Source organism: Rattus norvegicus, chromosome 1, assembly GCF_021556685.1.
Source record: "Rattus norvegicus strain SHRSP/BbbUtx chromosome 1, alternate assembly SHRSP_T2T, whole genome shotgun sequence".
Classification (NCBI taxonomy): domain Eukaryota; kingdom Metazoa; phylum Chordata; class Mammalia; order Rodentia; family Muridae; genus Rattus; species Rattus norvegicus.
In genome coordinates, this window is record NC_141534.1 from 108,342,147 (window position 1) to 108,359,732 (window position 17,586).

General features: G+C 47.5%; 1 protein-coding gene across 4 annotated transcripts in view; it reads right to left on the minus strand.

Annotated features, from left to right (window-relative positions):
* Sergef (secretion regulating guanine nucleotide exchange factor) overlaps nt 1-15,742 on the minus strand; it is a 202,831-nt gene extending 187,089 nt beyond the window's left edge. For 2 of the 4 annotated variants that reach the window (XM_087576329.1, XM_087576319.1), the window contains exons 1-5: nt 14,907-15,730; nt 11,342-11,477; nt 9,675-9,830; nt 7,237-7,331; nt 1,133-1,193 (exon numbers count right to left, since the gene is read on the minus strand). In XM_087576329.1, the coding sequence (XP_087432455.1) occupies nt 1,133-1,193; nt 7,237-7,331; nt 9,675-9,684 (166 nt within the window). In that variant the 5' untranslated portion in view covers nt 9,685-9,830; nt 11,342-11,477; nt 14,907-15,730. Of the gene's footprint in view, nt 1-1,132; nt 1,194-7,236; nt 7,332-9,674; nt 9,831-11,341; nt 11,478-14,906 lie in introns of all 4 variants that reach the window. The other 2 variants (XM_087576314.1, NM_001400924.1) reach the window with 2 other exon arrangements.
* Between the last annotated feature and the right edge of the window lie 1,844 nt (nt 15,743-17,586).

Sequence of the window (17,586 nt, forward strand, 5' to 3'; positions counted from 1 at the left end):
AACCATGAGTCATCTCGTGATCTCACTCTGAGAAAGGGTTTAAGGAGCAGGACGCCACAGGAGACAACAGGCACAGCTTCACAGATCTCCTCACCTCTCCTTTCTGCCCTCGCCCACCCACACCTGGACTCCACAGCATGAAGACTTGGCAGCGTCAGGAGACAAACATAGACACGTCCCAAGAGAAGCAAGTGCAGAAATTAAAAAGGGAAGACCCTGAGGGCAAAGCTCTCCCACCCATCTCTGAGTTTCTAATTCCTCCCCTTCCTACTTTCTCTCCTCTGAGTGTAGCAAGCTTCTCTCTCCCTCTCTCCCTTTCTCTCCCAAGCACCTGTTCAGGCACACACATGTGTGTATATGTGCATGAGCGTGCAGACACTTGTAGAAGCCAGGATTGGCATTGGTGGCGTTCCTCAAATGTCTTCAATTCCTAACTGAGATGAGGCTCACTGGTCTGGGGCTTCATCAAGTAGGCTAGGCTGGCTGGCGGGTGAACCCCAGGGCTCTGCTTGTCTCCCCTTCTCCCCTTACCATTGCTGTTCGCAGATTTGAACTCAGATCCTCATGCCTTCGGACAAGCATGCCCCCACCTTACCTCTCTTTTTAAAAGGAAGTCTCTACCAACTATTTTCTAAACCTTAGGACCCCTCAAGCCAGGCCAGAGCCCTATTTACTTAATGCCACCTGCCCCACACCTCCATACATGCTGCTGGTCCCTCTGCCCACTCTCGTACAGAAGTCAGCTCACCCAAAGCTTTTCAATCAACAAACCTCAGAACCCAGTGGGATGGCAACACCATGGTCTCTAGATCTCCCTGCCTCACTCACAAACACTTCCACAAACTCTGCATGGAGTTTTAGAAAGACTTTAACTCACACACTCCTTGGCTGTGAGGAGTAAATGGAAGAATGAAATTATGACAATTCCAGCAGCATGGCTACAACACAGAGCCAGACAGCTCGCTTCCCTTCTCCCACCGGCTAAAGACTCCCCAGGGACTTGTACTTCATGCTCTCTCCTTTCAGTCGGAGCTACAGCAGGGCAGGGCCCTTCCCAACACTCCATACAATGTTTCCCCTGATGCTCTAGTGCTCAGGTGGGCTAGCTTGGGAAAGTAGGCTGAGTGATCACCTGTAGTGGCTAATGCATGCCTCAGTCCAGCAGCGACACAAACAACCTTCTCTCTCAGGCACTGTCCAAAGAAAAGAACAGATTTAGTCTCAGAATCATTCATCTACAAACTCTTCTGTAACTCATGTACAAAGTCAATGCAGCTTGAAGCGCCCCACCCAACATGCTCACACAAAGATGCTTTCATAGTTATCACTAGATGAAATGTGTGTGTGTCTGTGTGTGTGTGCTCACACAGGGACATGTGGGCATGGATGTGTATATGTATGTGTGTTGTGTATGTGTGTATATATGTGGTGTGTGTGTATCTGTGTGTCCATGTGTGTATGTATTGTATATGTATGTATATATGTGGTGTGTGTGCTTATGTGTATGTGTGTGTGTGCATGGGGACATGTGGTGTGTGTGTGTGCAGTCGGGGGCATGTGGACATGTGTGTATTATGTGTGTATATATGTGTTATGTGTGTATCTGTGTGTGTATCTGTGTGTTTATGTGTGTCATCTGTGTATGTGTGTGTGCACACAGGGACATGTGGGTATGTGTGTATATGTATGTGTGTTGTATATATGTGTATATATGAAGTATATGTGTATGTGCTTATGTGTATGTATATGTGCATGGGGACATGTACATGTGTGTATGTATATATATATATATATAATAGTATATGTGTGTGTGTCATGTGTATGTGTGTGTGCACATGGGGACATGTATATGTGTGTATGTGTGTATATATAGTATATATATGTGTGTGTGTGTGTGTGCACATGGGGACATGTGGACATGTGTGTGGTGGACATGTGTGTGTATGTATGTGTATATATGTGTTGTACGTATATGTGTACACGCATGTGTGTTGTGTGTATGTATATGTGTTGTGTGTGTATCTCTGTGTGTACTTATGTGTTATGTGTGTGTGTGCACACAGGGACATGTGGGTATGTATGTTATGTGTGTATGTGTGCATGCATGTGTGTGTATGTGTGTGTTGCATGCACATGAGTATGTGGGTACACATGGAGGCCAAAGGAAGACACTGGCTGTCTTCCTCTATCGCTTGCCCCCTTGCTTCCCTAAAGCAGGGTCTCCCACTGAACTGGAAGGTTACTGCTTCTGCCAGGTTAGTGGCCATCGAGCTCCCTCAGCGCTGGGCTGACAGGATACCTGGATTTTTAAAAATATTTATTTTATTTCCTGTGTATGACTGACTGTTCTTCCTGCATGTATGTATGTGCACCATGCATGCCTGATGCCTATGATGTCAGAGGATATCAGATCCCATGGAACTGGAGTTACAAACAGTTGTGAGCTACCACTCGGGTACTGGGAATTGAACCTGCATGCCCTGCCGCTAACAGCCGAGGCATCTCTCTAACCCCTGAGGCTTGACTCTTTTGGCAGGAGTTCTAGAGATCCAAATCCAGGTCCTCATGCTTGTGGAACAAGCACTCTAACCACTGAGCCATCTCCCCAGCCCTGTAAAATAACTTTAAAAAAATATCCTATCATAGCATCACATTGCACTATCTCTCAAGAGTAGGGGGGCGGGGACCTCCAAAGTCATGCAGTCCAATAGTTGGTAAACATTTCCTTTAAACAGCCAAATACCATATGGTTCCTGCCACACAGCTCAGCTCTGGGACTTCAAACAGCTACGTATGAGAAAGCATGGCTGTGCTCCAGTGAGACTTAAATAGCAAGGGCTCTACCCTTCCCTTCTGACCCAGTCCCATCCCTACCAAGGTTAGACACTCTTCCTTACGTGCTCAGTCCCCACCCAGTACCTGCCTCTGGTCGCACAAGGCTCACCATGCCCCTAGGCGCCTCTCCATCCTTTCGAACTTCCATGTATCTCTAGGTGGAGCCAAACCCGGCTGCCTTTAGCTTCTGACAAAGCTTTCCAAATATTTGAAGACAGTTGTCATGTCCTCTCTAATACATCTTGTGGCAGTTTTAAAAATAGGCCCTCATATTCTTTGATACTACTCCCTTCAAGTCGCAGCGTGTGAGTCCCCTCCCCTGTGTGGGCTGGACTTAGTGACACACTTCTGCTGGAAAGAATAAAGGAGCACGGTGAGTCAGAGGGTGATAAAAGGCACCGAGGCCTCCTTTTTTTTTTTAATATTTATTTATTTATTTTATGTGTAAGTACACTATAACTGTCTTCAGACACACCAGAAGAGGGCATCAGATCTCATTACAGATGGTTGTGAGCCACCATGTGGTTGCTGGGATTTGAACTCAGGACCTTTGGAAGAGCAGTCAGTGTTCTCAACCACTGAGCCATCTCTCCAGCCCCCAAAATGACCAATTTTTTTTAAACTTTAAAGATTTATTTATTTATTATATATGAGTACACTGTAGCTGTCTTCAGACACACCTGAAGAGGGCATCAGATCTCTTTATAGATGGTTGTGAGCCACCATGTGGTTGCTGGGAATTGAACTCAGGACCTCTGGAAGAGCAGTCGGTGCTCTTAACCGCTGAGCCATCTCTCCAGCCCCCGAGGCCTCCTCTTAAGAAAGCCGGCTGCCAGGTCTGAATAGTCGCACAGAGAGGCCTGCACAGCAAGGAACTGCGACTCTCACCAGAAGCAATGGGACCGGGTCTCAATCCAGCCCACGGAGGATGTACACAGGCCTGGTTATGTCTTCACTGGCTACCCTGTGAAAGACCAGCTCAGGGGTCCCATTCCTGACCCTCAGAGGTGATGGGATGATGCTTGTCATACTACAGTGGATAACTGATGAACTCTCTAGACAGACATCCCGGGTGTAGCACTCTCTCTCACTGAGTCTCCTCTGAATATGTTCAGGATTCCTCCTTCCCTATGTCCTCATCTATCCCAGGCTTGCCTCAAACTCACTATGCAGCCAAGGATAAGCTTGAGTTCCTGATCCTCCTGCCTCACCTCCCAAGTGCGGGGATTAAATGCATGCGCCACCATGTCCAGTTTCTGCAAGGGATTACACCAAGGGCTTCCCTGACGCTGGGCAAACACTCTACGACCTGAGCTGCACTCCTGGCCCTCAGTCTCTCTCTTTTAAGGAACAGTGTAAAGGCAGAGAGAGTCTTACTGACCACTGGGCCCAGAGCCTGCGCACCAATGCACAAGAGAATCCATGACACCTGATGCAGTTTGACCATCACAAAGAACAAGACTCCAGCCTCCCTTCTAGAGACTGTACTTCTGACAGCGGAGTCCCCAGTTACATGAGCCTTGGGCAGAATAAAATCTAACTGCTAATACAGTTTGTGTAGATGACTCTTTAGATCTTCTTTCTTTTTTTCTAAAAATAACCAACAGGCCAGGGCCATCTCCGTGTGTTCTTATCTTACATGCTATTCTACTGCCCATGGGTCCCCACCCCACCCCCATACTTCTATCTTTTCCTCATATTCCAGCCTGAACACTTTTCTATGCTCCCATACACATGTCCACACAATCCCTTTGGTCTAGAATGTTCCTCTCTGGCACCTGTTCTGCAATCTCCTATCCCAAGCCAGGGCAAGCTCAGCTCAACTCTAAGAGTCAGCTAAGCTTCCTGTTAGGCAGGAGTCCAGTCCTTCCTTGCGACTGTACAAGCATCTATCATGATTCTATCATGACAATCACACCGCATGTATTTATCCTGTGTCGATAAATTATAAATCTCTCAGGTGGTAAGACGGGTCTTAACCACCAGTGTCCTCGCTACCAACCTCCAGTGTCCACACGTGGCAGCTGCTGTCCACAAATGAAGTCTCTATGTCTTCTCGCTCCCATTGCTATACGGTAGGCAGCTTGTCAAAGTGTTTCTATGTCATCCAGCATATTTTAACCATTGTTCCTTCCTGTCTTCTTTAATTATATCGACTATAATTAAGCTAAGTTAATTATAACATATGTAGGCTCTTACAAGGCCACCTATTCGCACCTGGGAGTTACAATGGGGACCCAGAGCTCCGTAGAACTAGACTGGTGCACAGACTTTGGGAACCATACCCCTCAAATATCAGGCTATAGGGTGGCAACTGAACTCCACGAGATGACAGAAGCAGACTCAAACTCTCCAGTGAAAATGCATCCCCACCCCTCAGTGTATAGGGGTTGGATGACAGCACAGGGGACGTTCATTGAGGCAGCGAGACTCATTCTGAGTTCAGTGTATTCCTGAAACATTTCCTATCTGCATCAGGACCACTCACAAAGCCATGCTTTCCCTGCCCCTACTTGACAGAAACTAGAGTCACATGGGAAGAGGGAACACTATTGAGAAAATGCCTCCATAGGCCTGGCCTGTCGGCAAGTCAGTGGGTCACTGTTTTGACGACTGATATGGGAGAGCCCAGGCCACTGTGAGTGGTGCCCTCCTGGGCAAGGGGTCCTGGGAGGTGAAAGAACATGAGGCTGAAAGCGAGGCAGTAAGCAGTGTTCCTTCACACCTCTGCTTCAGCCCCCTGCCATTGGGTCCCTGCCTTATGTTTTTACCTGGGCCTTCCTCAGTGATGAAGTGACCTGGGAGTTGTCAGGTGGAATAAACCTTCTCCTTCCTAAGCTGTTTTTAATTGTGATGCTAATCACAGCAATGGAATGCAAAGTCGGACACCCATAAATTTCATAAACATGTAATGAGGGGCGTCCTGAAAAGAGCTCCAAACAAAAGCCAAAAGTCCTGTCTCCCACCTGCTCCCTGCCATGGTCAGCGGTGCACGTGGGTGCTGAATACGTGCATGGGGCCAGACTCACAGCGACTGCAAATCGTGCAGAGTTCAGAGCCTCAGGACAAAATAACAAACGGGAAAGACCTCACTCATAAATGTCTTGTCTGTGCTTACATAAACAACAGTAGCTTGGACCGATTAAACTGGTTTTAAAGCTTCTAAGGCGAGGTGGGGTGTGGCTAGCATGTTAGCGTCACGGGAAGTGGAGGCAGGGGAATCATAGCTCAAGTCCAGTCTTGGTTACATAACATGTTTGAGGGCAGCCCAGGCTACATGAGACTCTGTATTTAAGAAAGAAAAAAGAAAAAAGAATCCAGGGGCTAGAAAGAAGCTCTCAGTAGTTAGTTAAAAGCTCTGGCTGTTCTTCCAGAGGACCTGGGTTCAGTTCTCAGCACCCACATGGGGGCTCACAACCATCTGTAAAGAGATCCAACGCCCTCTTCTGGTGTATCTGAAGACAGCTACAGTGTACTTATATATAATAAATGAATAAATCTTTAAAAAAATTAATTTCAGATGTTTACTTGTTTTGTTTTGTTTTTTTTTTTTTTTTGGTTCTTTTTTTCAGAGCTGGAGACCGAACCCAGGGCCTTGCGCTTCCTAGGTAAGCGCTCTACCACTGAGCTAAATCCCCAACCCCAATGTTTACTTGTTTTTAAGTGGGGTTTTTAATAGAGTTTTCAATCATATGGTATTTCTGCAGGACAGTCCTGGACTACCATTTGCTGAATCTACTTCTTTTTCATGTGTGTGTGGTGTGCGCGCACATGCATGTGCATGTATGCATGTGTGTGCGCATACATGTGTGTGTGTGCGCGCACACATGAATGTGTATGTGTGTGTGCATGTGTGTGCATGTGTGTGCATGCATGTGTATGCGTGCGTGCGTGTGTGTGTGTGTGTGTGTGTGTGTGAGATAAGTGTGTAGGTCTATAAATGTTAGCATCCACCTTCACATGCATGTGGAGGTCAGAGGACTTGGTCTCTCCCTTCCACTTGGTTTTAGCCAACCAAGGTCTCTGTTTGGTTGCCCCCAGCTGTAAAACCAAAGCCTTCATGATAGCAGAGCAAGTACTTTACCCCTTAAGCCATCTCCCCAGATCCCGAACTTAGGGTCTTGAGGCAAATCGCATCTATTTGGACCTGTTTGTAATACAGTTCCCGTTATTAACAAAGCACATATAAGGTGCATTTCTACTGCCCTCATTTATAAACGCGCATGAAGAACACATCTTCCACCCAGCAGTGATTCCCTCAAATTGGCTTTTAACAGAAGAACTTATTTTCAAGCTCTCCAACTCCGTGGGTCTTCAGGGGTCCACCACCTAGTCTTTCATTACGGGTAAGGATAAATGGAACAGCCTAGAAACCGTGAGCTAAAACCAAGATGTCCTCACCTCAATGGCCTGCGGAACCACACATTTGCGAGGGCCGTGCGGCACACCTAACTGGCCAAAGGCATTGGATCCACATGACAGAACTTGACCTTTTTCTGCAAAACACAAGCATTCAGATTACAAATCTAAGAAGTGAGCTGTCAGTGACCAATGGGGAAAGAGGCATAGAGGAGGCAGCAGAATTCCTTTGCCCAAAGCCCTCTGGCCTCTTCCTTTCTTTTACTCCTCCAGACTGAACATTCCAAAGATGATCTACCATGCTGTGTCCTTAACATGTGGTCATCCCCGCAGGGCACTTAGCCCAGGGCCTACTACTGGAGCGAGGGAATGGTGGAGAAAACCTATTCCCCACTTCACATTTCCACCCCTTCCCAGGTCCCCATGGGACAAACTGCACTGTGATACTCTGGGCCTCCCTCTTTGCTGTCTTTCCCCATAAAATCACCCGCAGAGTCTAGGGAAAGGGACAAGACATGTATGACCTGGCACAGTACAGGTTTCCCCTGTGAGACAGACACACCCCTCTAGAGTCTGGAGGGTAAATTTGGGCCAGAGGAATATTAGAACCATTTGGCTTCACGATTAACCCTGTCCTCTTATCCTTTATCTATAAATATCTGGTCGCCTGATTTCCAACTCTGAGTGCCTTGTGCCTTTCTCACAGCTGTTTGCCATGTGCTAGGGAACAGGGCTTCCTTCTGTCACTCATGACCCTGACGTGGGCCATACTAAGTACTTCACAAGTGACAGCTGGCAATGACATTCTTCATCTATAAGGGGACTTTTGTGTTTGCTTTTGTTTTTCTCAGAGCTAATCTAACCAGAGGCTGGCACATGCTCAGCGAGCTGCCTCCCCGGCCTGTCAGGAGTCTGAGAACTACTGTCAAACCAGACACATGTGGAAGTCCTCCACAGAGGAGGACTGGTGGCAGCTGAGGACTGAAATACGGGACAATAGTGCATGAGACAGATGACAGAGGCTGTTTTAGGGCAGGAGCCATTGGGCATCAACTAATATGGCAAATAATCAGAGGAAGACAGCAGACACAAGAACTACTGGGCAAGGCTACGTGCAAAAAAAAAAAAAAAAAAACCAAACAAACAAAAATACAAAAATACAAAAATACAAAAACAAAAACTAGGAATCCCTTAAGAGGCAGAAACTACAGACGGTCCCTTAAACCCAGACTGGCCAACGAGGAAGGGCAAGGTTGAATAGAGAAATTATTGATGGAGGAAAAATGCCAGCTGCTTCCAAGAGAATCATTCTAGCCACATCGAATCACCTGGCTTCACAGAGACCGTATGGTTTTTAAGGGGAGATAGGAAAATAACTCAGTGGGAGAGCCCAGGCCTAGCACACGTGAGACCCCAGGGTCGATCCTCAGCAATTACCACGGATGCCACTCAGCCGGAACGGGCTGCCCCTGTTGCTGTGAAATCCCTCCCTCTCAGAATTACCTGGCGCTGGCTACCTTGTCGTTGTTGTTTCTGTTGTGGATTCTTTATAAATCAATATCGGGCACCCCAATCCCACTCATCTCCCCATCCCTTCATATCCACCCCTCCGCCCTTACAAACCAGTGCCTCCCTTGCAAAAAGAAGATAAAAATAGGATGGGGGTGGAGGTGTGAGGAAGGTATCTCTCCCCCACCCACACCACTTCACGGCAGATGAGGGCTGGCTAGCTTTACATCAGCCTGACACAAGCTGGAGTCACTGGAGAGAAGGGAACCTCAACTGAGAAAATGCTTCCACCAATTTTTAAATCAGTGATCAATGGAGGAGGGCCTAGCCCACTGTGAGTGGTACCATCCCTGGGCTGGTGGCCCTGGTTTCTATAAGGAAGTAAGCTAAGTAAGTCAGTAAGCGGCACTCTTCCACAGCCTCTGCATGTCCCTGCCTCCAGGTTCCTGGCCTGCTTGAGTTCCTGTCCTGAGTCCCCCTAGTGATGAACAGTGATGTGGACGCAAAAGCCAAGTAAACCCTTTCCTCCCCAAGTTGCTTTAGGTCATGGTGTTTCATCACAGCAAGAGACCTAACTTGGACACCTAGCACACTACCCATAACTCTCAATGGCACTCCTGGCCCCCTAAACCAGGGACAGAGCTCTCGTGAACTTTTGGGACTAGAAAGTATCACTTCAAAAGATCTAGTCCATCCCCAGTCTCTGACAAATGTATTCCAGCCTGATTTCTTTTATAGTTAAAATTCTCCTTGTAACAGGCACCCTGCAATTTCCCTACATGGCTATAGAGAACACTTGTGGTTTGGGGGTGCGAGGGGTGGGAGGGGTTGATTTATCTTTAGAAGCAGAGGCTTTTATTTAATCAGACACACACACACACACACACACACACACACACACACACACACACACACCTGCCCTGCTATCACCCAAAGCCTTGGGGGAGATATTTACCCAAGCATGAACTTACCCGTGAGCATGATAGTGAAATCCCAGCCACAGGCCACCTGCCGGATGGGACAACCCAGGAGAGGCTTGCAGATGGTAAAGCGCAGAACTTCCTCTGTGTGGCCAAGCCCCAACTGCCCATCTTTATTCAGGCCACAAACAAAAAGACCTCCTCCATCTGCAAAACAGAAGGCTCCCTGTCAGCGCATACAGGGAGAGTCACAACTGCCAAAGCAAGAAAGAGTTACCATGAGTTACATGGAGCCACCGACAAAAGGCTGCTTGCCCATGTAATGTTATCAACCGGTGTATGCCAATATGTTCTGGAACCAAAGACATCAGGCCAAGGGTCTCAAATCTAATGTAGAAATGGAAACTCTCAGCTTTGTAACAGGTGCCAGTCACCAAATGGCGTATCTACTTCCACAAGAAAACCAACGTTAACTCAATACTTAAGACTGTGCCACGAGCTGTCTGAAGGAGTGAACATTCAAGCCCTTCCCACACATGTTTATGACCCATGTTTACTTTGAAAAGCCCATAGGGATGGCTTCATTTTAAATTGTTTTAAGCGGATTTTAATGTAACAATAATTCACATATAATGTAACATGTGCGCTGATAATTTATATCGGTACAATTTTATATTTTTTTCATCATTTCTTCACAAAGGGAGGGAGGAGTCCATGAAGACAGGAATACCAAAGCCCTGCAAAAGCCCTAATACAGCCCTGAAAATGCCTTGAGTTCATCTACTGTTATCATGCCACGAGACAGGCGAAGAAAAACTTGAGTGTGCTGGTTAGCGTCCACTAATAAAACTTGACACAACCTAGAATCGCCTGGAAGGAGAGTCCTCGTGAGAAACTATCCGGAACAGGCTAGTTTATGAACATGCCTGTGGATTGTCTTGACTATTAATTGAGATGGGGACACCCCATCTGAACATGGGCACTACCACCTCACGGGCCGGGCCCTTCACTGTGTTAGTGTGAAGAAAGCCGGCTGCGTACAAGCAGCAAGCGGGCAAGGATGCCTTGGTTTCTCTTTCTGCTCTTGACCGTGCAGGTGATGCTCCAAGGTCCCGCCTTGACTCCCTGAAATAATGCAAGGTTAGTAGAATATTCAAATATCAAATAGAGCCCTTCTCCTCTCAGATGCTTTTGGTCAGGCATTTTATCGCCGCAACAGAAGTAAAAGCAGAGAATGGTGGTCCAGGGAGATTATTTGCCACAGAAGGGGCATCTGAGCCCTGGGAGTTTGACACCACAGCTCCTGTTCTTAGCCACCCTTCACCAAGCTGACACATGTGTGGCACTCAGGCTCAGCACTCTGAACTGGGCACTAGGACAGAAAATTAAGGATAATGTAAGGTTCTTGATCTCAAGAGATATTTCACCTATTTGCAGAGGCTTCAAAGAGACACATAAATGGGTTGGAACATGCCCACCAATTTGCCTTGGAACCTGAAGCCTTCCTTTCTAAGCCTTATTTGTATAATGGGGGTAAGGAGAAAGATCTTTAAAGAACACACAAGTTCAAGCTCTGAACAATCCCCTTAATGGTGATTCGGCTCCTTCACAAAAACAAATACTGCTCCCTGAGAAATACAAAAGGCAACAAGGTAACATCCAAGGGGAAATTACCTCGATACAAAAGTGAGTGGCTACCCATTTGTGAAGAGAATTACCTGTGACAACTACAGAATGCCCTCCTCCTCCTGTGACACTCTTGATACACCCCGATTTACAGAAGTCACTCAGTTGCTGGGGAAGAAGCACATCTTCCTTATGGCCCAGGCCAAGTTGCCCGTAGCTGTTTGCACCCTAGGAATGAAATACAACAAGGATGAGAAGACCCCAGCTGCCAGCATCCATCTCTCCGTTAGTCACCCTGCCCTGACACACCTCTCAGAGCATTTCAATACCCATTCTTAGAAGGCTGTCTTGCGCAATCTGCCTTGAAAAGCTGGGCCCATCTGTGAGCACCGTGATTGCAGAGAAGTCCTTGACATTCACAATCATGTGTCTCACCTTTCACTTCAGGTATACAACACTGTTCTAGTTTCTTTTATGTTGCTGGGAGGACAAGGGGTCAAAATTAATTTAGGGAAGGAAAGAGCTTGTTGTGTCTTATATTTCCAGGTCCTAGTTCATCAATGAGAGAAGTCAAGGCAGGAACTCAAACAGAAGCCATGGAGAACAGTCCCTGTGACTCTCTGGTTCGCTCCACAAACTCTCTTATACAGCCCAGGCCCATCAGCCTAGAGATGGCGCTGCCCACAGTGGATTGGACCTTCCACAACAATCTATCAATCAAGATAATCTCTTGTTCACAGGTCAATATGATTGAGGTCTTCAATTGACATTTCTCTTCCCAGGTGAGTCCAGGTTGTGTCACATGGACAATAAAAAACCAACCAATACTCAACTGCCTTTGGGAATCAGCCCATGGATCCCCTGTGATAAAAGTTCATTATCTAGGAAAGCTGGGAAAAGGAAGATTAAGGGTGGGGATGGAGGGGAGAAAGTTAGCAGGAAATACTCTGGGATTCATTTTGCCTCCCACCCTCCATCCTCACTAGGAAGCAGTGACTTTTCTGGATGTATTCAGTTAGCTAAGGATGCAGCGGCCCTAAGCCTCACCAGTTCATCTGTCCAGCAAAAGCTAGACAATGATCTCTAAAAGGCCTTTTTAAGTATGGCATTTGACAACTCCAAGATTCAGATCCCCCTGGTGGACTTACACTATGGAGTCCACACGTAGCACAGGTCTAGGGGGACAGCAGAGCAATAAAGTACTTGCCTAGCATGTCCAAGTTCCTAGGTTCAATCCCCAGCACTGGAAGGACAAAACTCTCTAATCTGAAATCTTTACAGCTATGTAACAGGGCCAGAAAAGAACTCGACATGTATACAACTACATATCAGAAAGATACTGCAAAGACAGAGGCCATTAAGTGAAACAGTAACGTCTCAGCACAAAAGGTACAAACACAATGGTAGACAGACACTGTACAGAGCCTAATGCCCAGGCACAAGGAGAGTCAGCTCAATACTTCAGAAATTCTTACCTCTTCAAGTATCTACTCCCAAACTGATTCTTTTGGAGGTGAGAAGTACAGCCATCTAAATACTATTTTTATTTGTTTGTTTGGGTTTTTGGAGGGTACATAAATGAGAGCACTTGATTTAAAGCAACTACCAAGGTATGAATGCAAAACAGACACTTAACGAAACCCTCCCACCTCTTGGGTATTTCCAGCCACCTTGAGCTGCAGGACTCCAGGATGAAGAATGAGCACTGTGGGGAGCACAGGGCAAGAGGGCCTTGGGGACTACACAGCTCTCAGTGTGTCTCTGCCCACCTTCGAGGCACCTTCTATCCTCACAACTAAGGAGCACCGGCATTCATTTTACACATGAGGAAACTGAGGCCTGAGGAGGCTCAGGTAATGATGCACAGTTACGATTGGATGAGCAAGTTAGAAATCTGCTTCTTTCATTAGATCTTACTGTGTCCATAAGAAAACAGGAATGCATGGCGAACCAGCCCAGGGGTTAAGTATCTCACTCTAGACCAGCAGTTTTCAAAATGTGGGTTGCCCCCTTTGGCAAATCTCTGCCTCCAAAAAATATTACATTGCAATTCACAACAGTAGCAAAATTACAGTTATGAGGTAGCAATGAGAATAATTTTATGGTTGGGGGTCACCAGAGTCCCAGCACAAGGAAGGTTGAGAATCCCCAGCTCTTGTCTATTGTTCACACCCATTGCTTTGTCATTCCTTGGCACTACAGAGTGGATTCCTGGCTTGACTGATCTACCTCCTCTCCTAGAAAGTCACCACCATGAAAGCAGGAACTTGGTCTTATAGTTATCCTCCTAACCCTGAAACTGCACTGGCGGGTTGTGGATATCAGGTCTAAGTCTCTCTCCACCCTGGAATGTAACATAGTTTAATGCACTGTCAAACAACACTGCCAAGTGCAACACTGTATCACAGAGTGAAGCAGAGAGTATATGCTGGGGTTTCTATCTTCTCATCACCCCATTACCTGACTTGCAGGCTGCTGAACACCTGAGACAGAAGCCACGCTACAGCAATCCCAGGTTCATGCATCAATTTCTGTGGGGTAGTAAGGGGCCTAAACGCAGGATAAAGCTGGGTCAAGGAAATTTTAAAATACCCTATGACAACTGTGTATACCTTCCTTCTTTACAAAGGATCCAAACACAGCACACATGCCCAACCACTTGGGAGAAGATGGATTGTGTTCCTCCAAAATGTCTATGTGGAAGCCTTAACCTCTGACCTATCAGAATATGACTGTGTTTGGAGACATAACCTTTAAAGAGGTAATTAAAGTTAAATGATAAGACCATAATCCGGTCTGTCTGGTCTCTTCCCAAGACACCAAGGATGCCCACACACAAAGAAACAGCCACCTGAGACCCAAGAGAAACCAAAAGTGCCCACACCTTAATCTTGATTGCAACCTCCAACCCTGAGAAAACAAATTTCTATTGTTTAAGAACCCAGCCTGTGGGGTTGGGGATTTAGCTCAGTGGTAGAGCGCTTGTCTAGCAAGTGCAAGGCCCTGGGTTCGGTCCCCAGTTCCAAAAAAAAAAAAGAAATAACGCTAAGAACCCAGCCTGTGGTGTTTTGTCACGACAGTGGAGGCCAACTAATGCTCACACCCTGATTACACAGCAGGAGAATACCCCAACACACTCCCAACACACTCCCAGCAGGCCTCCCAACACACTCGTAAAGTGAGGTTCAGCCCTGTTTCTGTCACTGTCCATTCAAGGCTACAGCTGAAAGGCTTTTTCTAGCAGATGTTTTTCCTCTGTCCAAAAAGCCAGCAGACTCAACGCTGGAAAATGACAGCGACACATTCAGTTACTAACTCCCCCACCCTAGCTCAAGCGCCAGACAGCCATGCCAAGCCATGTCTCCTTTCTGACAGCCTTACACTCAACAAGTGAAAGGTATATAGATAAATTCTAATTTTGGCAAAAACATAGGTATTAATGGCCTCCTCTATCTCAGGAACTGGAACCCCTTTATAGCTATGTATTTCTCAAACATTAATACATGGCTTTGGGCATAGGTACTCATTCATTCGTTTCTTCATTCATTCATTCATTCATTCATTCATTCATTCATTCATCAACAAATATTTCCCTGGGGTCTATGAGATGCCAGGCACCAAGAGAGACAATGTGATCATTACTGGCTCAGTACTCACTCTCAGAACACCTCCGCTGTAGTCAAGGATACTGCCGTTAACAAATCATGCACTCCATTACAATTTTGGTATTTAATACTAAGAACAGCAGCACCCAGCATATGCTTACTGTCACGCATGTCCCCCACAATCGTGAGAATAAAGCCTCCTCTCCAGTCACACGGAAGGATGACCATAGGTCTCTCAAAGTGCGGTGTCAAACCTGCCCAGCCCAGACTTCCACGCCCCCAGAAAAGATAAAATCCGGTCACAGCCGAGTAACAGCAAATACGCAGGGTCTGCGCCTCGCGCGGCCACACTCCACAGGCCTCACATCCACAGGACGCTCTCCAGGGTGATGGCGCTCGAAAGGAGCCTTCCATCCCGGAGGCAAAAGGAAGGTTCGATGACACAGGTGGCCCCACGAGCGCTGAAACCAAGGGATCTCTCTGCCAAGCCTCCACGCTGTCTTCCTAGGCAGTCTGGCGGCCAAGGGCTTTCCCAGATGCTCTGCTCTGGAGGCAGGGTCCTCCCGAAGTGCTTCAGTCCCACGGGTCCTCAACCCACAGCTAGCAGCAGGCCCCTCAGGCACCGCGGGGAGACCCTCCCTCCGCACCCTCTCCTCCTTGCGGCAGCCCAGGGTACTCCAATCCAGGACCCTGGCTTGGGCCGCCGCCCCCAGCTCCCCGCCACCCACGCCGGGAGCTCCCGGGTCTCCGCGCCCCTTAGTCTCTGCCGGAGTCCGGGGGCGGAGCCACGTACCCAGGCGAAGAGCACGGCAGCGGCGGAGACAGCCTCCGAGGCGCAGGACTCCCGCGCCATGCACACGCACCACCGGCGCTTCCGGGAGGGCTGACGCGGGGCGGGGCCTCGGAGGCTAGGAGGCGGGACGAGTTCGGGAGTTGGGCGCGGCCAGAGGGACGGAGGTGGGGTAAAATTAGGGATTAGGCCTGGCCAGTGGGACTGGAGCAAAATGTAGCTGGATACAATCCTGCCCTGGAGCGCAGCGACTCAAGCAAATCACTGTCAGACCGCACCTCGTGGCCTCCAGGGAACACACCCGGAGCAGCCTTACTACACTCACATTCATATTTCTGCACCATGTTCAGCAATCCAGAAAGCTCGCCACCTGTCCCATGCTGCCCAGAGCAGACGATCTTACAAAGATGCCACAGCACTGTGGGAAGGGACCTGAGCTAAAGATGTGAAGGGTTCAGACCTGAGTCTTCCCGAAGCTACCTTGGCCGGCTTCGCTGTGCATTGGTAGCTGTGTTAGCTTTCAACTGGGGAAACCCACTCCTGGTGACACAGCTGGGGCTGACTATTGTCTGATGTGCCCCTACACTCTCCCTACTCTCAGCCCCGCACTCTCTGCCCTAATTCTAATCACCAGCATGGACCATTCTCATCCCAAGACAGATTTCCATATAATACGGCTTTTTATCAACGTCGTCAAGATGCTGGCGACAGCTAAATAGTACAATGTACCAGTGCGCACTGGGGAAAATGGAATTTGGAATCTGGAAGGAGGATAAAGAAATCATGTCCTGTTTAAGGTGATGATCTGCATCCGTAGCTCTAGTCCCTATGCAGACAGGTCTCTGGGCCTCATCGCCCTGTCCTCCTAGGCCCTCACATTGAAAGGCATCTCCTGGAAGCTACTGCTTAGGTCTCACCTGTTCATGCTACAGACATGTTACTGTCTGTTCGATCTTAGGAGGACAGCCCCCTCACAAGAGGGTCTTTTCTCCTCCAGACTGTGGTTTCTTGAAAAGATGGATGGTGGTGCTAAGAAAGATTCAGACAAGCCAGGCAAAGCTGCTCTTAACTCCAGAAGCCGTGAGAGATCCCCAGGTGCTGTTCACCAGTTTGCTGTTGCTGTTTTGACCACTTCTTTCAAGTCTGTTGTAACAGGAAGTCACAGCAGGGTGTAATAGGAAGGCTTCTCACCATCAATTCCCAAAGCAATAAATGCCAATAACTTGTAGGTTATAAGGTAAGATGTATTTGTGTGGGTCTTGTGCATGCTATCACAGTCTCTGTGTTTTCCAGACAAAATCCCAGCACTGAGGAGGAAAAGTAGGCACAAAGGCCAATCCCTGATGAAGAAGGTATTTGAAATTGATACTTCATGGGAAAGAGGGAACCAGTTTTCTCCCATGGAACAAACTGGGCATATCAGTCTCCTTCCCGAGCAGGTCCCATGCTCAGAAGTAGCTAATCAACACAAAACAGACTCCATGTTTCTTGTGTGTTTTTTGTTGTCCTTGTTATAGTTTGGTGGTTTTTGTCTTTTGGGGGGTTTATTTCAATTTTTCTTGTTGGGGGTGTTGAACGAGAGTGTGAGGAAGGTGGGGGAGGACCCAGGAGGACTTGGAGAAGGGGAAAGAATATAATAAAAACATTGTATAATTTTAATAATGTTTTAACATAATAAAAATAAAGTAAGGTAGGAGAAAACAAACCTGAATTTGTAATGCAGGTGTCTGGAAATTTGGGTGGATTCCTGCCTAAAAGATGAGAGAGGCTGAAAGGGATCCTGATAGGATATTTATTGACCACTGTCATAATCATGCGGTAGTACGATGTGAATCCCACCCATCTCAAGCCCGAGGAGAGCTGCTGCAGGAGGACTGAGAAATCATTCAGATTGGAGGATTTCTCATGATGAGAAATATGAAAGCTAGCCACCAGACTGGGC